We start from the raw sequence: 23,362 nt of genomic DNA, 5'->3' as shown, positions 1-23,362 counted from the left end.
GTCCAGTCTAAACCAAAATGTTTGGTCAAAAGATTTCGCTCATCACGCAGTTTTAAATTATTTACTTTGTGAGCATCGGGGATAAGTTTTTCTGGATTGATCATGCTAATCTGCTTGCCTTTTCGTGTGATATTTACAAAAGGTCCGAAATCGTTTTTGTAATGAAGTTTGCCAAAACATTTCCTGTCCTACATCGTTTTAAAATTTACCTTTTACATTCCTTAAACTGAAAACCCCATGCTCCTACTGGTTTAAAAACCGCTTGAACAGCAGACTTCCAATCGTAAACACAGCTTTGTTTCATATCAACGACCGTAGAAAATTCGGAAATAATTTCCATGTATTCGCCAGTTGTCGTTACTACTTCTCGTTTTCGTAAATTCTTCTCAATTTGACCGAAAACTCTATCGGATGGTAAGAATGAGTGATCAACTACAGGAAAAACTAACTCAAGTATTTCACATTTCGTGGTGTGCTCTCGGCTAGCCATTTGCAGGACATACCAATCGAGTTTTTATTTTAACGACTGCATCCATCGGCGAAAAGTCGTACCTTCTTTGACATGTTGCCAAAATCAGTGTCATTGAGTCGATGAAAGACTGCAGAATAAATTTCATTTGATCCTTTGCCAAACATGTCCTCAGTCCAACAGTATGAAAATACATTTTCTTTTGAAAGTGGAGACTTTGAGGAACCTTCAACAATAGTAAAGTTATAAAAATAAAGCTGCCTTGAATAATAAGCACTTTGATCAGGAACTTTGGGGAGGACCAAATTTTTTTGGCAGTCAAACGACAAAGTAACTAGGTCTTCTCTGTTTTCCTGAAGAAATTGGAAAAATGCTTTCGCTCGAAGTTCGTAGATCCGTTTTTCAGTTTCATTCGTTCGAGGAAATAGAATCATAACATTCACATAAGTACTCACCTTAGACGTTTTTCTTCCCTTTTTCAGGTTCTTATTCGCTTCCTTGCCTTTGTTGGTATGACAGGAGACGAATTAACTTCCATGATAAAAAATTAATACTTTTTTGTATATAAAACTAATTTCTTACGACACAAATATAGTTTAGCACAAAAGCAACGTAACGACTCCCAAAATTAAAACAAATTATAACAGCACGATGTAACGGCAAATCTAACCATGTGTTAATCACGTGCGTGCGCTATGTGGTTTTTATTGGCCGCAGCGGAGATTGCCTTGTTTAGTACGCACTCAACTATGGAGATTGACGCTTTTGATCCCAACATTAACTTTTGACTGCGATTTGTATAACGTTAAGACCGCTTTTGGTTCTTACAAATAGTTTTATCTAACAGATAATAAAAAAACGCAACAGATGGCGTTCTTAATTCAAAACAAGAAAAAGTGGAGATTGTCGCCTTTGATGTTACACCCCTCATGTGTTTTGTTGTATTTGATATTTAAGTATAGTTTATAAAAATGTTTTGAAAAAAAATTGTCTTGCCTATAGTATTATATAAAAGTTCCCATATTACTATTAAATAATATGTGTTTTGTTATATTAGATATTTAAGAATAGTTTATAAAGGAGTTAAATAAATATTTTCGTACTATAAATTAAAAAAAAAATTGTTTTATTTCTTATTTTTCAATAAATAGAACTCAATTTGAAGATAAAAAACAAAAGACCTGATGATTAAGAGAAAAATAAGCAAAATTAAAGATGAAGATCAAAGCAAAAGTGACACAAATTAGATCATGAAAGTAATACACAAATAGCATATAAAATGGTACTGAACAAAAAAATAAAGAAATACAAATTGCAGAGTACTAGTTCTAAAATATACAGGTGCCATTTTCTGTGCCCCTTAATTACATTTTACATATAGAATTTTTGCACCCCAGAACAATACGTAACGAAGCCAGTGGGTACCAGAGGCGGCTCGTGGTAGTACAAGATGCTGAGGTACACTACGCTTAAGGAATATTATTATTATGGGTAGCTTCTCTTCAATGGCCGGAAGGTCGATTTCGTGACGTCATAACGTGAATGGGTATTTATTTTAATGCTTGCAAACGATATTAAATAACACTTTTATTGGTAAAATAATAGCAAAGAAAGCTCGGATACTATTTTACGTGGTAGGATAATACACTCTGGGCCAAAAATAACCGGCCACCTTAAAAATGGGTAATTTTTTATTTCTTATATCTCCTAAACCTGTTGTCCGATTTAAGTGATTTTTTTAATATGTTATAGCCTTATTCCTTAACAATATCTTTATAATAATATCGTTGATAAACAGGAAAATTTTTATTGTATACCGGGCGTACGAATCAAACTGTGTTTTTTTCTTAAAGTTTGCATCACCCTGTGGAATATTCTAGCATTTATAAAATATTGAAATTAAAACCTAACTATAGCTGTTTTCTCAACATTTTGTTTTTTGATTCATTCGCTTATGTCGGATAATACAAAAGTTAGGTAGTTTAACAACTAGCCGGTGTCCTCGGCCTCCGCGTGGAGGATCTGTTGGTCCTCCTAAAAACTCTTATCGGTAGACCATTTTCACGCAACCTGACCCCTCTCAAAAGTCACTTGACAAATTGGCTGAGACACCTGGCAAATTCTAGTACAATGACCGCGAAAAGAAACCAAAGAGAAACAAAAAACAGAACAATGTCAAGAAATAGAGGAGTATCAGAGTCGATATGATAAAAATTTAATGTCCATCGAAAGGTGAAAGATATAGCTGAATCGAAAACGCAACAGCGCAAAAATAACAGATGATAAAGGTAATCTTGCCATAACCAAAGAAGATAAAAAGACAGTATGGGAAAAATCCTTGGAGAAACTTTGCCACGACCTTAGAACAATACAAGAACCCACCATTGAAGAAAATTCAGGTCCCGAAATCCTACCAGAAGAAATAATGCCGTCAGACAAATGAAGGATGGATAGGCACCGGGACTTGATGAAATTCCTGCAGAACTGCTGAAGGTATTAGATGCAGAACAAATAAAAAATAGTAATATTTAATGAAATATATAAGGCAGGAAAAATACCAGTAGAGTGGCTCAAATCGGAGTTCATACCATTGCCCAAAAAACCAGGAGCAAAAGTTTGTGAAGACTATAGGACCATAAGCCTAATGAGTCATTTGCTGACGCTGTTTTTAAAAGTCATCCACAAAAGAATTTATCGGAAATGCGAGGAACAAATTGCACCCAATCAGTTTGGATTTATGGACGTAGTTGGTAAGAGGGTAGCTTTATTTAGCGTGCAGGTATTGTTTCAGAAATGTAGAGATGTCAGCTGTGATGTTTTTACATGCCTGATTGACTACAAGAAGGCTTTCGATAGAGTCAGGTATGAACAAATGATGAAAGTGCTGAAAAGGACAGGGATTGACCGAAGAGACCTAAAAATAATAGCTAACCTGTATTGGCATCAATTAGGGTGCTCTGAATAGATGGAGAATATACAGATCAGGTCAAAATCTTAAGGGGAGTGAGGCAGGGGTGCATAATTTCACCACATTCAGTCTGTTCTCGGAGCACATTTTTGAAGAGGCTCTAAAAGATATTGATAAAGGTATCTCAATAAATGAAGTCAAGCTCAATAACTTGCGGTATGCACATGATACAATAGTGTTTTCCAATACCATAGAAGGGCTGCAAAACTTAATGAACAAAATAACGGAAACAAGTAGAACATATGAACTGGATATAAACACCAATAAAACCAAGCTAATGATCATCTGCAAGGAAAACACAACTGGAGCAAATCTGTATGTGAACCAAATGAGAAGTGAACGTGTTTTACAGTACAACTACTTGTCTGCCTGTCGAGCCCACCACATGTGACACGCTCAACCGCAATCTTCGCCGTGGCGAGAACCTACCCACTAAAACACTCCGTCCTCTCAACCGCACTTGTGATCCGCGAGTGCAGTGCGGGATTCGCTTACATTTACACCAGGAATATAATAATTTATACAAGGTGAATATAATACTTAGATATTACATATAATAATTTAATTGCGTCTATAGGATTCGCATATACAAAGTTAAAAAACTAAAAGTAAATTACATTCCAATATAAAATTACACATAAATAAAACTCTATACAAATAATTGTACTTTTATTATAGATTCAATATTTGGTAATTTATAAATCCCTACAGATAAGACAAAAGTGGGCATTATGTAGATACATCCACAATGTACGTCGTTTGATTACATTTGCACAAGTAAACACTGTGTCAGTAAATAAACAAATATAAATGTAAAGCTATGAGGGCCAGTTCATTGGGAGTCTTTTGAAATTGTTGGCGTATTTTTCTCTTTTCCATTATTCCGAACATTCGTACCAATTTTTAGCTCTATGATTGAATCCAAACTTGATTAAAATACCATTTTTAAAATTTAATTTTAAAGTTAGTGTACTTGTAAAAATTATATATTATAAGTGGTACCGATAACGAAACATCAACTACAAATAAAGAGTTTATTGTATAATTGTTATTTATTCTCAAGAAAAATTTGAGAAAACTTGAAGACCACAATGCAACAGTTCCAGAACGATATTAAGAGAAAAACCTACTTGTGTTAAACAAGAAAAGTCCTAATCTTTATAAAACCAAGTTGATCGCTTAATTCTTTGATTTCTATGTATTTGAAGTGATATTCTTGTCGCGTTTGCCGAAAGTATCTGGAAAATAAATACTTTTCGGGCACATCTATTACAAACAAGAATCCAAGGAAACTGCTCTTCTATTTTTTCTATACTATATCCATAGCACAAAAATCTTCAAATGCAATGGTTGTAGTTGTCCCATTATCTCATTTATATCCATATTTTCTTATTAACCCTTAATTTGGATTTGTATTTTATAGGCTACGTCATTTTCAAATATTCAAATTGTCTATTTCTTAAATCATTTACTCACTATTGTGTGTTAATTGTGTTGCCTATACGTCTACTAAACTCAGAAAGCTAATAGTACTGCCATATATAATGATCATTCAAAGTTAGGCACAATGTTTATAAGATGGTTGCCTAGTGAACGCCGATTAGAAAAAGACTGGTAAGTTATATTCAGTATTAGTGTAAAAGTAAGTATTTTGTTTTAATACAGGAGGTGAAGTTGTAGTATGATAATGTGTTGTGATCATACATACATGAATATTTATATATAAATATCCAAAAGTGACAATACCGAACCATTTTTAAGCTGTATCCTATAATCTACTTTGTCAAAGATACAGCATAAAGGAGCATTTTTGTTTTATATCCTATAATCTTCTTTGCCAAAGATATAGCTTAATGGAACTTTTTTGTTATGTATCTTATAATTTACTTTGCCATATATTCAGTATTGTGAAATATTTTTGTTTTGTACCTATCCCCCACTTCATTTCCAATTACATTAGTAGAATTTGTTTTGATGAAACGTTTCAAAATGAATTAATTTAGTTATATAAGTATAGTGCTTCCTTGGTTTCAGCGAATTACCAGTATGACATCATCAAGGCCCGAAAAAATTTTGGCATTACTTCCACCACCTTCATCTGATATGGATGATTCGAGCGATGAAGAAAATGAAAGTTATACTAAACCATCTAGAACTCAAAGTTCTGAAACCGATGAAAGTTCTGAAGTCGAAAGTTTACCTTCTGAAGTTCAAGAGATTTTTGATACATTATCAGATACAGATTCAGTATCCGAAATGAACATTCAAAACCAGAGCTATCAACACATCAATCTGCTTATAGTACGCCTAAATCTATTTGTAGTATACCTAAATCTGCTTTGAGTCCTCTAAAAACACGATCACAATATCAGATACCTGGACCATCTAAAGAGATCAACGACAATACTAACCAACCTAAAGGCAAACTACAAAGTAAACGCACGAAACGACAGAATTTGGTTGAATACCACTGGACGAAAAAAGAATTTCAATATCCTGTGAACATTCCCGAAAATAACTTTTCTGTGGTGGATGAAATAAAGTCACCATTAGAATATTTCAAAATGTTTTTTGCAGGCGATCTATTAGAGTTGATTGTCAACAATACAAGCCTTTATTCCGTTCGGCAAACGAGACGACTTCATAGCGATACAGATTTTGATGGGTATAGTAGCTATGCGGTTATACTTGGACTGCACCAGAAAATTCGCAGATATATTCACTTCGCTAGTGAAAAATCTTCTAATATCTTCTAATAAATAAAGATCATATAAACAACTATCAGTACTACCGAATTCGCCCAGTTTTGGACATAGTGAGAAGAAATTGTTGTATTATAGAAGAAGAAAAACGCCTTAGTATCGACGAGGAGCCAGGGTTTTAACCTTGTTTAGGCTTGCGCCTCTTCAAGGAATGAGGTACTCTTTTTTTCTCTCAGAGTAGTGGTAGTGTGGTAAACGAGATGAATGTTGAATTAGTGGAGAAGTAGTGGACTACTAAGAAGCAGAGGGGGGTTCAGAAGGTGGCGTGTCTGTGTGGACGATTGTAAAGAACGCACATGAGGAATTTGGGAGAAATTTGCCAAGCATGTACGAGGTACTTCAGGGGTCACCAACCATACAGCAGTATCGACGATATGTTGGTCCCTTATGAAGGGAATAAGGCTGGTTCACAACGACAGTACATAAAATCAAAACCAAAAAAAATGGGGTTTTAAAATATTTGTTAGAGCCGGCATTTCAGGTTTTGTGTACGATTTCATAGTTTATGGGGGGATGATACTTTTAGGCAGCATACTTTTTCACGAAAAGAAGAATCCTTAGGATTGATAGGGACTAAAGTTGTTCTTGCTCTAACACAATCAATGAACTCACCGGGCTCTGTGTTAGCTATGTCGATCATTTCTTTTCAAGTTTTGATTGGTTTTACATTCTTCGTCATGATTATGGAATTTTAGCCCTGGGAACAATGAGAAAGGAATGATTAAAAAATTGTGGTTTAGAAGATGATAACTCTCCGAAGAAAACAGGAAGAGGGTCGTTTTGTTCAAGAAGTGACAACATTAATAAAATAAATGTTGTGAAATGGTTTAACAACAAACCTGTTGTCCTAGCTAGTACATATATATCTTCTACACCTGTGCAAACAATTAAAAGGTATGATAAAAGTCAGCGAGCAAAAATTGAAATCCCTTGTCCTTCTCTAATAAAACACTACCATAAAACACTATAATTCTCATATGGGTGGAGTAGATTTGATGGCTATGCTGGTAAGCCTTTACAGAATTCCCCGAAACACTCGTCGCTGGTACCTCTCCATATTTGCACAAATGGTAGATATTTGTATAAATAACGCATGGATTCTGTATAGAATCCATGCGTTATAATTATTACTATTAGAAGCATAGCATAGGCTCTAACAGCAGAGTGTTTGCATTAAGAAATTAAAGAGTGCGTTCTGCCGAGACCATCAGAGGAAATACGATTTGATAAAGTTAATAATTTTCCTATTTATGATACCAAAGGCAGGTGTAGGTATTGCAAATCATCCTGGTCGTGTTCAAAATGTTCTCTTATATTGTGTTTAGTAAAGGATAGAAATTGTTTTAATTCTTTACATAATAGCACACAAGTAAGTTTTACAACAGTTTTGGTCGTTTTTGAAAAATTAATATCTTACTTTATTACTTTTTGTTTCCATTTTTTATTAAAAAACTAGTTTTAGTACTTTTAGTTTCTGCTTTTATTGTGAGGTTTCAGCTACAATATTTTCTTTTTCTTATAAGATACATAATAAATGTTTACAATAAATTTGGATATTTGACTATGTATCTTGTGGAAATAATTCCATATCTCCCTTATCTATAAAAAGAATAATATAAAAATGGTCAAAATGTCTTGTGATATACCATATCACACTACCATTTCTCAAAAATTACTTTTGTATTGCTTGCCAAATTAATGGTTAAAATGTAACCACACTAGATAGACCCATCTATCCTATAGGGATCTATATAACTACCAACTTAAATAAAATATATACATAATTTTAAGAAGAAATAATAATTTTTTAAAAATATATAAATACAAAGGAATGACCAATTTAAAACAATTATTTTTTAACTGCTAAATCGAAAAATGTAAAAAGTACACCAGAATATTCAAAATTCTGTAAATCATATAGCGTACTGCTCTTTTTATGTTTTTACTGGATATTATCAGGTGGCCGCACCAGAAGAAATCAAAAATATGAGAAAGTATATGAAATTAGAGTTATTTGAGACTAACTAGAGATTAGAGTTAAGAAAAAAGACCTCGCTGGTAACCAGAATGCTAAAGGGCAGATAGGCAAAAATAGTTATAGAGAAGTAAAGGCAAGACAAAGATAAAATCCAAGAAAAACATAGCTAAAAGTATGAAAACATTACCTACAAATAATGTAGGTAGCTGAGACAACATTTATACATAAATATTTATTTAATAAAAAACAATATAGTATAAAAAGTATTAGGATGGCCTCACAACTGTTCAACATTGATTTTATTATTGGTCCATTCCTCAGTTACAGAATTACAACTAATGTGTATTTATAGCAAAATAACAAAATATAAATAACATTTAGACTTAGCCCTAAAAATTAATACTGCCTGAGATGTTCTGGTGCATGGTAATGCTGTTGGGGATTGATTGACGGATGTATAGGTGGAGGAAAACATCGAACATGTTCAACTGACAGCTCATCGCTTTCTCCTGATCTTAAAAACTTATTTAGAATAGCAAATATTTGCGAGTTTAATACCTGGAATCGTCGTATACGATCAACCATTCTCTTGAGATTCTGGAAAATAAATTTAATCAAGTTTCCCAATTATCTACGGGAATATTATACAGTATTTTTACAGGATTTTTTATTTTAAAGAATATTGAATTAAATAAATAATCAAAAACTCACAATTCCTTTCACTACTTCATCCTTCATGTCAACTCTTTGTACCCTTAAAATGTGATAACAAAAATCTAAAGCTTCAAATCTTCTTTGTTGTCCAAGAAGAACGATCATTGTACACCCAGCCCAATGCAGACCTTCGCCAAACAATTCCCTAAAAAATGTAACGGTTTTTAATTTACACATAAACTTGAGAAGTCAATATTGTATCTGCCCTTCAAAACATTTTGTTTTCGCTTTGAAATAAGATTCAGTATTAAATTCAATTCAATAGATTCAATAGAAAAATTACTAGTAGAGGTAATGGATTTTCTAAATATGTGTCAATTGTGTCATATCGACACAGAACACAAGTTTACGTGTCTCAAATAAGTTGTACTAATCATTCTAAAAGTTTCAGCAGTCAAATTTCATTATTTGACAGTTCTTCGTACAGGTTGATTCTACTCCATCTCTTTTAATAGTGCAGCAAAATTTGTTTCTTCTTTAATTAATTGACTTTAATAGACAATAATTTTTGAAAATATTTTGTGCAGTGAAATAATTTGTTGCAAACTAAAGTATTGTTACGTAAAAATATGAGTCATAGTTTTAACCTGTAAACATGTTTTTATTCACATGCCTATGTTTTAGATTTTACGAGAGGCGTCTATTTACCTGAGTGGACCTTCCAGAACAAGGTCGAACCGATGCGGGAAATCCAGTTTGCCTTTACCGTTTCGCCGTCGTCTACTCAAGACTTTTCGAGATAACGGCACTGGCATATATTAACAGGACATTTTATTTGGAAAAACAGTTAATTCTCAAGACGCGCTCGCGAATTTAAATGTTACGTTCGCTTTTTAATAAATTATGTATGTTTAGTGATAAATAAATAAATATCAGTTATTGTGCTTTTTAATGAATTAAGATAAGAACCTTTTGATAAAGACATTATAAATTAAAGACATAACAATTAATAAATTCACAACAAATGGTGGCAGAAGTGAGATCGAACATAAATTAGACTTATAATAATAATACAAGTGAATATAAAATAAATTGTGAAAATGACGACGATTTATGAGCTGACAGTGACTAATTTAAGAAGACATCTCGAAGACAGAGAATTAGCTTCTACCGGAAAAAAGGCTGAGTTAGTCCAACGACTAAAGAACGCTTTGCTAGAAGAAGGACTAGATCCAGAGACTTATATATTTGAAGATGCTGTTATCTCGTCGATTTCGAAATTAGAGAACAAAGTTTCTGACGATATTTCGAAAGTTTCTTCTGATGTAGCCAAAGTTTCTGGTGATGTAGCCAAAGTTTCTGGTGACATCGCATCATTAGAGAACAAAGTTTCTGGCGATATTTCGAAAGTTTCCGGCGACATCGCCTCATTAGAAAACAAAGTTTCTAACGAGATTTCTTCGCTGGAAAGCAAAGTCTCTGCTAACATCTCTTCGGAAATCTCTAAAGTCACTTCTGAGATGTCTGCCCTGGACGATAGAATATCTTCGTTAAAAAACCAAGTTGCTGCCGATATGTTGGCCTTCGAAGAAAAGATATGGAAAGAGATGGAAAAGAAGCTGGAGGAAACAGGGACGGCAGAGAGAGGAAACAATCCAATTACAGTAGAGACAAAAGAAGACGAGACTAAATGTAAGTTGGAAATACGGCCGAAATTTGAAGGAAGTGGAGGTTCTGTCCATGTGAAAGTCCCAACTTTCGACGGAAAATCGTCATGGAATAACTACATGAAACAGTTCGAATCAGCTGCAAGAGCGAATGGATGATCTGAAAAAGAAAAGGCTGTAAACCTGACTATCGCTCTTCGAGGAGATGCCTTAGATGTGCTTCAGACCATAGCCGTAGAGGAGACCGATGATTTCGAACAACTGAAGAAGAGGTTAAATATGCGATATGGCCACGAACATTTGGAGCATGTATATCAGTCGCAGCTTAAAAATCGTAGACAGAAGAAAGATGAGGCTCTTCAAGAATATGAGGTAGATATTGCCAGATTAGTACGATATGCTTATCCAACAGCTCCCGAAGACATGATGGAAAAATTGGCCGTTCAAACGTTTATTGATGGTCTTCGTGATCATGAAATGCAGAGAACACTACGATTAGCTCGTCACAAGACGCTGGTTGATGTCTTATCCGCCGCCCTCGAATACGAGTCAGCTACGCAGGCCTCTGGTGGGTACAGTAAAGTTAGGACTGTAAAAGAGGAAGGAGATGAAGATAAACTTGACCAGCTCGTTAATATGATGAAAATTATTACATGCAAGAAAACGAAGACCATAAAATCAAGAAACTCACCATCAGGAAAACCAGAACGAGTCGGCTTTAGGGGAGCAGCTTCGACCCGGAACTTTTCCAAAGACCCTCTTATACTAATAGCTTCTTTGAAATGTCGTGAAGATAGTGTATATGTGGATGGAGAAATAAATGGTAAAAGACATACGTTGTTGGTGGATACCGGAGCGACCAGAACCATTATACGCCCGACAGTTATAAACAGCCGAAAGAAACTGTTACCAACGAGGTTGCGACTTCGGACCGCTACAGGTGAAAATGCCAACATTCATGGAGAAATCCAGGTACAATTGGGAATTGGGGCAGAAAAGTTTGTCCATACTGTTATAGTTGCTGACATCGAAGAGGATGTTATATTAGGAATGGACGTAATGAATATGTATGGATTGCAATTGGATTTTAAGAATAAGGTAATCAAAGTTGGCAACGAGGAGGTATTTCTCCATCCACATAATGACAACACTGTGCAAGCAGCCATTACAGAAGATACAGTCGTGCCTGCGAGAAGCGAAACGATCATAGTAGCGCGACTACAGGGAATTGTAGACGAAGGGAGACCTGTTATGATGGAGCCTTGGAACCACGACGATGAGGTTGGCCGTGGAATCATAATTGAAAAGGAATTGGTGACTTCGGCTAAAGAAATTCCTGTGAGACTTATCAATGTCAACGACTACCCAGTGACCATAAAGAAAGAGACAAAAGTAGGAACTTGTGTACCTGTGACATCCATAATCCGTCAGGCGACAACATCTGATAATTCCAACGACAAATTCGACCAAATGGTTGCAGTTGCAGGACAGTCTCTAAACCAGATGGAGAAAAGGAAATTAAAGGAATTTCTTCGGCAGTATCGTGATATTTTCGTACCGAAAGGAGGAAAGACGGGAAGAACTACCGTTGTTAAGCATAAAATTGATACTGGTAGTGCTAAGCCAATTCGTCAAACAGCTCGACGATTACCACAGGCGAAAAGAGAGGAAGCTGAAACGATTGTTCAGGAAATGAAGAAAGACGGGGTGATAGAACCTTCTACGAGCCCATGGGTCCCTCCGGTGGTCCTGGTTAAGAAGAAAGACGGAACGACGAGGTTCTGTGTGGATTACCGTTTGCTGAACAACGTTACCAAGAAGGATAGTTATCCTCTGCCTCGGATCGATGACACATTGGACACATTGGCTGGAAGTAAATTGGTTTCTACTTTGGATTTGAAGTCTGGATACTGGCAGGTAGAAATGGACCCAGTAGATAAAGAAAAGACAGCCTTCACCACAGGATCTGGATTGTGGCAATTCAACGTTATGCCATTTGGACTCTGTAATGCTCCTGCGACATTTGAGAGGCTTATGGAAAATGTGTTGAGAGGGTTATCTTGGAAAACATGCCTGGTTTATTTAGATGACATAATCGTCTTGGGATAGACATTCGAAGATCATTTGAGGAATTTAGAAAACGTTTTTAATCGACTTAAAGCTGCCCAATTGATGCTAAACCCCAAGAAGTGCCAGCTATTTCAAGGTAAAGTCAATTATCTGGGTCATATAGTCAGTAAAGAAGGAGTGGCCGTGGATAAGGGAAAAATCGATTCTATTAAGGAATGGCCAAAACCAACTGACAAACATCAAGTGAGAAGTTTTCTTGGACTATGTACTTACTACCGGAGGTTTATTAAGAAGTTTGCAGATATCGCTAAGCCATTAACGCGACTTACAGAGGAAGCAAGAGAATACCGCTGGGATATAGACTGCCAAAATGCCTTTGAAACGTTGAAAAAGCATTTAATAACAGCACCAATTTTGGGGTATCCACTGCCAGAAGGAGAGTTCATCTTAGATACGGATGCAAGTAATGTGGGAATTGGAGGAGTGCTGTCTCAGATTCAAGGAGGACAGGAACGAGTCCTCGGATATTTTAGTAAAGTTCTTTCAAAACCTGAGCGGAATTATTGCGTCACGAGAAAAGAACTTCTAGCAGTAGTTAAATCAGTAGAGCACTTCTATCAATACCTCTATGACAGAAAGTTTCTAATCCGAACCGACCATGCCGCCCTTAAGTGGTTGATGCAGTTTAAGAATCCAGAGGGTCAGATAGCCAGGTGGATCGAACGACTCCAAGAATACGATTTTAAGATTGAGCACCGGGCCGGAGTTAGCCACAGAAACGCTGATTCTCTTTCCAGAAGGCCATGCCCAGCAGAGTGTTCCCACTGCAACAAAACGGAATCCAAGGAAGCAGCAGTGCTAAGAACGACGATTGTCAACGACGACTGGACGCCTACTAAGATAAGGGCAGAACAAGAGAGAGATCCAGTTATACAGAAAATCCGAAAATGGAAAGAGGAAAACCGTCGACCACCTTGGCAGGAAATATCAAACCTATGCTCAGTAGTTAAGACGTATTGGGCCCAGTGGGACTCATTTATCATCGAAGATGGCTTGCTCAAACGAGTCCTGGAAAATGATGACGGTTCAGAGAAGAGAAGACAGTTGGTGATCCCAAAGAGCAGAATAGCCGAAGTACTTCGTCAGTTACACGACAGTCCATCGGGAGGGCATTTTGGTGTAAGGAAAACCCTTCAGCGAATTCGGGAACGGTTTTATTGGATGAACAGTTCCGACGATGTAAAAGACTGGTGTAAGAAATGTACTATTTGTGCCACGAGTAACGGGCCTTACCGAAAAAGGAGAGCTCCTATGAGACAATATAATGTTGGAAGCCCGTTTGAAAGAATAGCTTTGGACATCGCTGGGCCATTTCCAGAAAGTGAAAATGGAGGCAAATAGATGCTGGTAGTAATGGATTACTTCACTAAGTGGGTCGAGATTTACGCACTTCCCGACCAGAAGGCCGCCACCGTTGCAGATAAGTTGATCCAAGAATATATCAGCCGATTTGGAGTGCCTTTGGAGATACATAGTGACCAAGGCAGGAACTTCGAAAGCGATCTATTCCAAGGAATATGTGATAGACTAGGCATGAAGAAAACAAGAACTACCGCGTATCATCCGCAATCGGATGGTATGGTAGAATGAATGAATAGGACAGTTGGCAAGTATTTGACAAAGATGGTGTCCGATCATCAGCGAGACTGGGACCAATACCTTCCGTTCTTCACAATGGCCTACAGATCTGCTGTTAACGAATCAACAGGCCAGACACCAGCCAAAGTCCTATTCGGACGCGAAATGCGACTACCTTGTGATCTCGAGTTTGGATGTAAACCTGGAGAAGATGTAGCAGGTGAAGATTATGTGATCGAATTACGAAGAAGAATGGACGATGTACATGAGTTGGTCCGTTCCCACCTTCAGATCGCTAGCGACAGAATGAAGAAACGGTACGATACACAAGCCGAAAAGGGTTGCTTTAAGCAGAACGACAAAGTATGGCTGTATAATCCCAAGAAGCGAAAAGGTTGTTCTCCCAAATTGCAGCAGTTTTGGGAAGGTCCATACCTCATTATGGAGAAGATCAACGATGTCATCTACCGAATAAGCAAGATTCCGAGGGGAAAGCCGATGATAGTACACCATAACCGGTTGGCGTCTTTCGAAGGTGACCACGACGTAGATGAAGAAGTGGAAGTAAACCAAGTCCACGATGTGTCTGACCTCACGTTTGAGGAATTCATGGGTGCCTATGGAGGTACCGGTAAAGCGAGACATGGTGTTACCACTGAAGAAAAGCAAGATCTACTCGCGCTCCCCGATGACTACTCGCTGGCCCTTACCATCCCGGCCAGTATCAAAGACGCACCAGGGTTGGCATCCGTCTTTCGAAGGAAGTTTGGTCGAGTTGCAGAACTTCAATGCCAAGTGCCAGCTCCCGGTAAAACCTTGAAACTCCAAGATGCATCACGTTACCTTTTCTACCTGGTAACAAAAGACACTGCCCGTGACCAACCTACCTACCGAGATGTATGGGAAGCCTTACTTCAATTGAGAGAGCACGTACTAGAGTCCGACGTGCAAAAGTTAGCCATGCCAAAGTTGGAGTGCCGCCAATTAGATTGGAGGGTTATCCGAAATATGGTGGAGGAGATCTTCAAAGACACCGAAGTCCAGGTGTTAGTCTGTTGCAATCCGCATAGTTACTGGTGCGGAGAGAAAACCGTCCCTTGTCATTTTTATACAACTGGAAGTTGTAAAAGAGGGTCCAGTTGCCGATACCAGCATACCGTCCAGTTCTAGTCCCGACAAGGTTCCAGGAGGAACCATCTTTTGAGAGGGGGGCAATGTTACGTAAAAATATGAGTCATAGTTTTAACCTGTAAACATGTTTTTATTCACATGCCTATGTTTTAGATTTTACGAGAGGCGTCTATTTACCTGAGTGGACCTTTCAGAACAAGGTCGAACCGATGCGGGAAATCCAGTTTGCCTTTACCGTTTCGCCGTCGTCTACTCAAGACTTTTCGAGATAACGGCACTGGCATATATTAACAGGACATTTTATTTGGAAAAACAGTTAATTCTCAAGACGCGCTCGCGAATTTAAATGTTACGTTCGCTTTTTAATAAATTATGTATGTTTAGTGATAAATAAATAAATATCAGTTATTGTGCTTTTTAATGAATTAAGATAAGAACCTTTTGATAAAGACATTATAAATTAAAGACATAACAATTAATAAATTCACAACAGTATGTATTTATTTTATTACATTTTTAATAAATTAAAATGTGATTTAGGGTATTTTGTTAAATTTAATGATAAAGATTAAATTTAATGATAAAGATAAAGATTTAATAATAAAGATGAATAAAAATATATTTTTCAGAGCCAGTGCCATGGCCCCGTGGGCCTTTAGCACTAGCCGCCACTGTACGGAACCATAAATGTGTCGAACTCTTCCAGTTTTCACTTTAATCTTCCAGTGCATCGTTGCCAGTTTACAACGCATCTACGCAACTATTTACAACGTCATAACTCTTTAGAAAATACATTAGCTATACTATCAAATACACCAAAAGATTGAAAAGAAAGAATACAAATATTATTACTTACTCTACTGTATATTCATTCTCACTGACTGGAATGCAATAAACAAACTGGAGAGCAGACCACAGCCTATGAAATTCAGTGCATTCGTCTACGTTCATGACTCCGTTTGTTGGAGGGGGACCCACCCAGACAGGATCATCTAGAAAACTTCTCAGTCTACTTAAAACCACTTCAAATATTGATAAGCCACAACAAAGACGTTCCCTAGTAAGCAAGTCACCTTCCTTTGATATCATAGCTTGTTTGGCAGTTCCTAGCTTTTCTATGTTGGGGACTATTTGTAAAGCTTGGTATTTTGCTTCTAGTCGTTTCTGTTTAGCTTCGAGTTTTTCACCATCTTCAGTACAAAAAAAAATCATTTAGAAAGGTTTGACATTTTTATTTTCATGTTTTATATGTATATTAATCAATGCAATTAATTTCTTAATTCTCAGGAACAGGCCAATTTTGCTAAAATATGCTAACATACTCTAAATAACAGAAAGAATATTGTCTAGTATATTGTTTTTTTAACCCTTTCAGTCACACTTACCTCAAGAGGTACATTTATTATGTATGATTTAAATCATCACTGTATTCTGCGCGCGAGTTTGTTTTGGCTTGACCTCAGATTTTGGAGCCACGAGTGTCTTCTCCTGCCTGGCCCTCGCTTACTGTCTACTTTCCCCTGGATTCGATTTCAATCGATTTTATTTTATTAATAAACACGCATGGGACTGCCTTTACTACTCCATGTAGTGTGTGGTCGCGCGATATGTCGTTACAGTTGTTACAGTCGCTACAGTTGTTACACTCGGTTTTATTTTTTCACACCTCTGTGCAGTGCACCTTCAAATATCTACAGAATCGTCGTCTTTTAGGTGACAATATGTTGTACATGTATGAAATGTTTTTTCAACTTCATAACCATTTTATAAAATGTTTTAAAAAATCATCAAATTCTGACCTGTTCTTGGAGATTAAGAGGTACAACTTGCATTGTTTCAACTATATTATTTCTGTGATAAAAGGAACACTAATTAATTGCTTACCTTTGCAGAACGGTCTAGGAAGAATATTTTGAAAAGGTGCAGCTTGCAGCAGATCGCATACTTCTTCCTGGGATAATGCTTGTTCCATCAGTAAACAAAACAAAATAATATTTCCAAATTCTCTGAAGTTATGGAAAAGTTCAGTACGTGCGTCAGGATATTGCACTATATCATTAAGTTGTGCGTGATAGTAACCTAGAACACCAGGAGATCCATAATCATATCTAGGTAGTTTACATATTTTTGGCATTGCTTCCATAAGCGTTTTTGTAAATTGTAGAAGGCTTCCTTGGATCAGACTTTTAACTATTTTCAGAAGTTCTTCCATTACTACTGCGATTCCTTGGTATCCGAGAAGTCTGCACATTGTATGAAAGTGCTGGGGACCAACAAAACCTGAAACATAACACGAACACTAATTTTTAGTTTTTAAATAAAGTTTAAAAGCTATTTGGGATCTCAGATTTTATAAATATTTTGAGAAAATACTATCTACTAAATACATTCAGAAATAAAACTGATTATTGCCGTTTCATGTTGCAAACGGAGAGTATAATAGACCATCATTTCTGTATCTGATTGACTCGAAGAAAGCATTTGACAGAGTAAGACTCATAACCCATCTTCTACATAATAGAGAAATTCCCTTAGACGTCATAACTATTGAAAAAATCTACGAAAATAACGAAATTTCTTTTGTTTATTATTCGATTTTAATTTAGCATATCTCATTTTGTGTATCTTTTTATTCTGAAAAAGTCTCTTGACGTCAAAGCTCTAAATAGACAAGTTTTTAAGTTATGAGCTAAATAATGAGTTTGGCGTTTTGATTTTTATTCAAACATATTTCCACTAAAAAATATTTATGAATCCCTAGATGAGAGTCTTTTTGCAGTATCTCATTCTACACATTTGAACTCAAATACATTTTTTACTAACTTGATTGGTCTATAAACAAAGAAAAACTGAAATAAGTACCTGAGTATTGTGAATATTGCGTTGTGTAGGCTAAATTTAATTGTTTGGTACCCCACAGATAATGGTGAGACATTTGTGGAGGTCTGTCTCTAGAGACTGCGGTTCCAAAAGATATCCCTCGGTATTTGGTGAACCTGCAAAATAGCTCTTAATATAAATTACACCCATCGGATATATCTCGTACCTATTAGTTGCAGCATTATAGACATAATTAGGCAGAAAATCGTAATTCAGTTCCCAAAATACGTGCAGAGTAATTCTTCCATAAGGAGCTAGGACATTATGGTTTGCTTCCCTAAACATTGAATCGAAATCATCGAGAGCTAACCATTTACTTAATAATTTATGGCATAGTCGGTTAACCTAAAATGTACAACCAATATGAAAACAATAAACAATAATATATAGAAATAAAAAATTAATGGGAAAATCCCAGTAGTTGGCTGTATACCATCGTTTAAAAAACTTATACAGAAGTAAAACATTTCACATTTGTATTTAGGTATAAAAATATAATTAAAACTTTTAATAAGTGTCGTCACATTGGATAAAAATTTAATACTTAAAGAGCACAGACACAGACCAACTTCTTGGTCTGTGTCGTTTTAACTGACAAGAACCACGTGTTCAAGTCGAGCAAAGAAACATGTTGCTCTTTAAATATTAAATTTTTATCCAATGTCATCGACCTAGAGTCACATTAGAATTTAAATTTGGAACAATGTAAAACCATATATTGATGTCACAGCTACAATTTTAGTGTTAGCTTCAATTACAAGAGAAGGCACTAAAGATGATCTGATCTAGATCGAAAACGTCACTTTATATGTACTACTATATAAATTTTGACGACACTTTTCAAAAGTTTTAATTATATTTTTACACCTAAATACAAATGTGAAGTGTTTTACTTCTGTATAAGTTTTTTATATAGAAATAAATTGTTGGAAAAAATTAATGCATCAATAACATTTTTTAAAGACATTCGGAAAGAATGATAACTTTTAATGCATGGTCTTATAAGAACCAAACTAAGAATAATAAACAAAAACTGTGTTCTTGATTTGAAAAAACTTGAAAAACTTTAAAAATAAAAGCTGCGAAGCCTTTTCTCCTTTAAGTCTGTTTCGATGTGGTGTATAAGGAACTCCAACGCCACTAAACGTGCCCTCGCTCGGGATACTCGGTGGTATAACTAAATAATGCCGTACTAAAAAAAAGGCAGTACCTTTCCTTGTTCACTTTTCACCATGTAGAGAGTCGACGTCATTGGCCTTGAGCTTTTCCGCTGAGTATTCTGTGACAGTTTTACGGATTAAAAGATGGACAGGGTTTTGAAGAACAAGAAGGAGCATGTCACCTTCACTTATCACTCGTATCCATTAAAAAACTCCACGTTTCTTTTAAAGATACACTTTTGTCAGTTTCGGAAATTTCGGTTTCATTTAATCTGACATGCTTTGCATTCGGACAACGTGAACTGGAACATATGTCGGTCCAAAATATGCTGCATGACAAGCTCTTTAGTCGACGGATTTTTAGTAGCATCTCTCAGCTTTTGCACATTCCATTTTTTTTTCTATTCATTTTATTTTCTTTACTGTTGTTTGAAATTCTAGCCCTCAATGTTGAGCTTTTGATTTTTTGAATTGTTTAAAAAATAATTCTTTATTGATTTAAAATGGGGAGTTTCGAAGATATCACATAATGATTCAACCGGCCGTGATACTGTGATCAGGCAGGCAAGGGGAAACCACCTGATTATATTCCCGTGACTACACCATCATGAATAGTTAGATATGCTTAGCGATCCGATTAGCGATTGGCGCTCAGTTGGTTCCGGGTCAACTAGTGTCAAATAGGCTACCGGGCATGTGTTTGTGAGCAACCAGGCAACACATGCGAAATTGGCGCCTGGAAGAAAAAGAAAAGCAATGGGAATAGCAACTTGGAATGTTCGAGGATTATTGCAACCAGGCAAAGTGCATATACTACAACGAGAAGTCGAAAGAGACGAAAAATACCCTTACTAGCATCACCAAACAAAATGCACATTCTTCATGTCTATATGCCAACCTCAGACGCGTTAGATAATGAAGTGGAAGACATATACTCCGTTATTGAAGACACAAAAAGAAATATTTCATCTAAAGAACCACTCCTAATTATGGGCATCAAGATTTTAACGCTAAGGTAGGAGAAACAAGAAATGATAACATCCAAAATGTAGGAAACTATGGGTTAGGTATTAGAAACAGCCGAGGCGAACGTTTAATAGATTTTGCAACCGAAAACAGTTTGGCTATTGTAAACACAATGTTCAAACACCATGCCCATGTCGTTTATCGACGTGAACCAGCCAAATGGAGAATACAAGAACCAAATCGACTACATATTGATAAGAAACAGATGGAAGACATGTTTTACAAACGTAAAAACTAGACCAAGAGCTGAATGTGGATCCGATCATAAATTGTTATGGGCTTGCTTCGAAGATAAAAAGAACAATGCCGCACCAAAATCAAAACAGGCTGGAAAATTTAGAGATGCAATAAAAGAAACTAGTATGTTGAACACACAAAACAACCCAGAAGAAATGTGGAAAGGTTTCAGAAATGTCATAGAAACCTCTATAGAAAGAAACAAAACCGAAAAAAGATCATCAAGGGAAAACACTGGATGACAGACAGAACGCTGCAACTTCTCGAAGAGCGAAGGAGAATTAAATCTCTCATATATCAAAACGACAGCAACAAAAAAGAATTAGCAAGGTTAAATAGAGAAATTAAAAGAGCATGTAGGGATGATAAAAATAAACCTATAAATGAATAATGCGAAGAACTAGAGAGACATGCAAACCGGTATGAATCCCATGAGCTATATAACAAAGTCCGATATATATCCAGGGAATTTAAACCAATCACACAAACAATAATGGATCAAAACCAACATATTATAAATGACGGGAAAGGGATTGCGGAGGTATGGAGAAAATATTGTCAAAGTCTATACGCAGATGATCCCCAGAATGCAAATCACGACGAGTTCACTGCGGAGAGAGAACCAAACATTCTAAAGTCAGAGGTAGAAAAAGCAATCAAAAAGTTAAAAAATAGAAAATCTGGCGCAGACTAGATCACCGCAGGAGTTTTAAAAGAGACTGGAGATCCACTTTCATCCCTATATTTAAAAAAGGAACTCCGCTAGATTGCAGCAACTACAGAACGGTAACCCTAATATCCCATGCAAGCAAGGTTCTACTTCATGTAATAAATGAAAAACTAAAAGCTTTTAAATTGCCTCAGATGTCAGAAGAACAAGCGGGATTTGTCCCAGGAAAAGGCACAAGAGAACACATCCTTAATGTCAGACAGCTAATCGAAAAAACTCGTGAATTCAATACTCCTATGCTTTTGTGCTTTGTGGATTAAACAAATGCCTTCGATAAAGTCAAATGGCAGCAGCTATGGTCCATAGTAGCGGAAATGGAAACACCACACCACTTAATTCAAATAATTAGAAGTCTATATGAAAATAATAAGTGCTCAGTAAAAATAAACAACACCCATTCCTATCATTTCAGAACAGAGGCAGTTATCAGGCAGGGATGCATAATCTCGCTAACTCTGTTTAATATCTACAGCGAACACATTATGCGAAAGGTACTAGACGGATTGAAGGGTGGAATATCAATAGGTCAAAAAATCAGTAACTTGAGATATGCTGATGACACTTTAATAATTGCGGCAAATCAAGAAGAAATGGAAGACATAATGAAATGTCTGGAGGAGAAAAGCAAAACATATGGACTAAAGCTAAATAGGAGTAAGACAAAGATCATGACAGTAGACAGAGCTCGGAATAATCTTCAATACATTAAAGAAGTTGGGGGCTTTGAAGTACTAAATAGTTTCTACTAAATAGTTTCATATACCTGGGGTCCCTAATAACAAATGACGGAGGGTGTGACAGAGAGATACGTAGAAGGTTAACTATTGCTAGAACAGCTATGATGAAACTGGTAACAATTTGGAAAAATTCTAGGACAACAATACACACAAAACTAAGGCTGGTAAGGGCACTTATTTTTCCCATAAGAAAGCGGATAAAAATAAACTAGACGCTTTTGAAATGTGGGTATACCGCCGCATGTTAAGAATATTCTGGATTGATCATCGCACTAACGTATCGATATTAGAACAACTTAAAGTAAAGGATATATTGCTTAAACAAATACAACAGAGATATTTGGACACATTGCTAGAAGAACAGGTACGATGAAAAAACTGATAGTCGAGGGTAGAGTTGAAGGAAAGAGACCTAGGGGAAGATCTCCAAGTCGTTGGGTAGATCAAACAAAAATATTGATTAACCAAGGGTTACATGAAGCCGAACAACTAGCCCAGGACAGGGAAGGATGAAATAAAATCGTGAAAAAACTGTAAAGTCCTGATGGTGTCACCATATCCCAAAAGGGATTAGGACTGAGGAGGAGGATGATTCTATAAAGCCAATTCATAGTTTGATCATTACACTTTAGTTTTACTTATGTAATTGTTTTTACATCAAACTACTACTAAAAATATTCAGAACAATCTTCACATAATTCCTGTCAAAAACTATATACAATACCTGTAGCAATCCATCCAGTTCTATGACTCCTGTAATGTCACCACCTTCAAATTTACTTATTGCCAAGTCTAAAGATTTCTGCATATCGGCATTGATTCGTTGGGTAATCAGCTTATTTAAGTCGATCGACCTACCTAATAATTGCACATGTCTTTGTTTAAGAAGTGTTTCGTACCGGTTGGCTCTGGGATAGGGAAGTAAATAAGCTCCAACTGCCGAACACTCAACACGAAATCGTTTATCAAGAAATATGCTAAAATAAATTATATATTAAAGTAGTAGTAGAATAAAATTAAGTAGTAGTAGTAAAAGATTAAGTAGTTGTGGAATAAGATTAGCATAAGATAAGACTATATAAATAATTGCCACCAATTGACCAATTGGTATCTGACTGGATGGTTTAACGCTCCCATCGACGACGTCTAAATAATAACAAGACCGCACGACGGTGGTCTATTAGGACAACAAGTAAGGCTACATTTTTATTTTCTTTTAATTAGTATTTTTGAAACACAATATTTTTATTTGTAC

The 23,362-nt window shown here is 36.2% G+C and overlaps 1 protein-coding gene across 1 annotated transcript in view; it reads right to left on the bottom strand.

Annotated features, from left to right (window-relative positions):
- Positions 1–4,089: 4,089 nt before the first annotated feature.
- Cyfip (Cytoplasmic FMR1-interacting protein Sra-1) overlaps positions 4,090–23,362 on the bottom strand; it is a 48,672-nt gene continuing 29,399 nt past the window's right edge. The window contains exons 12-18 of the mRNA XM_072546897.1: positions 22,832–23,084; positions 18,384–18,562; positions 18,200–18,333; positions 17,222–17,617; positions 16,194–16,527; positions 8,889–9,036; positions 4,090–8,774 (exon numbers count right to left, since the gene is read on the bottom strand). Coding sequence (XP_072402998.1) covers positions 8,574–8,774; positions 8,889–9,036; positions 16,194–16,527; positions 17,222–17,617; positions 18,200–18,333; positions 18,384–18,562; positions 22,832–23,084 — 1,645 coding nt within the window. The 3' untranslated portion in view covers positions 4,090–8,573. The remainder of the gene's footprint in view (positions 8,775–8,888; positions 9,037–16,193; positions 16,528–17,221; positions 17,618–18,199; positions 18,334–18,383; positions 18,563–22,831; positions 23,085–23,362) is intronic.

This window comes from Diabrotica undecimpunctata, chromosome 10 (assembly GCF_040954645.1).
Source record: "Diabrotica undecimpunctata isolate CICGRU chromosome 10, icDiaUnde3, whole genome shotgun sequence".
NCBI classification, from domain to species: Eukaryota; Metazoa; Arthropoda; class Insecta; order Coleoptera; family Chrysomelidae; genus Diabrotica; species Diabrotica undecimpunctata.
Note: the sequence above shows the minus strand (reverse complement) of the source record. Positions and strands in the feature narration are given on the sequence as shown.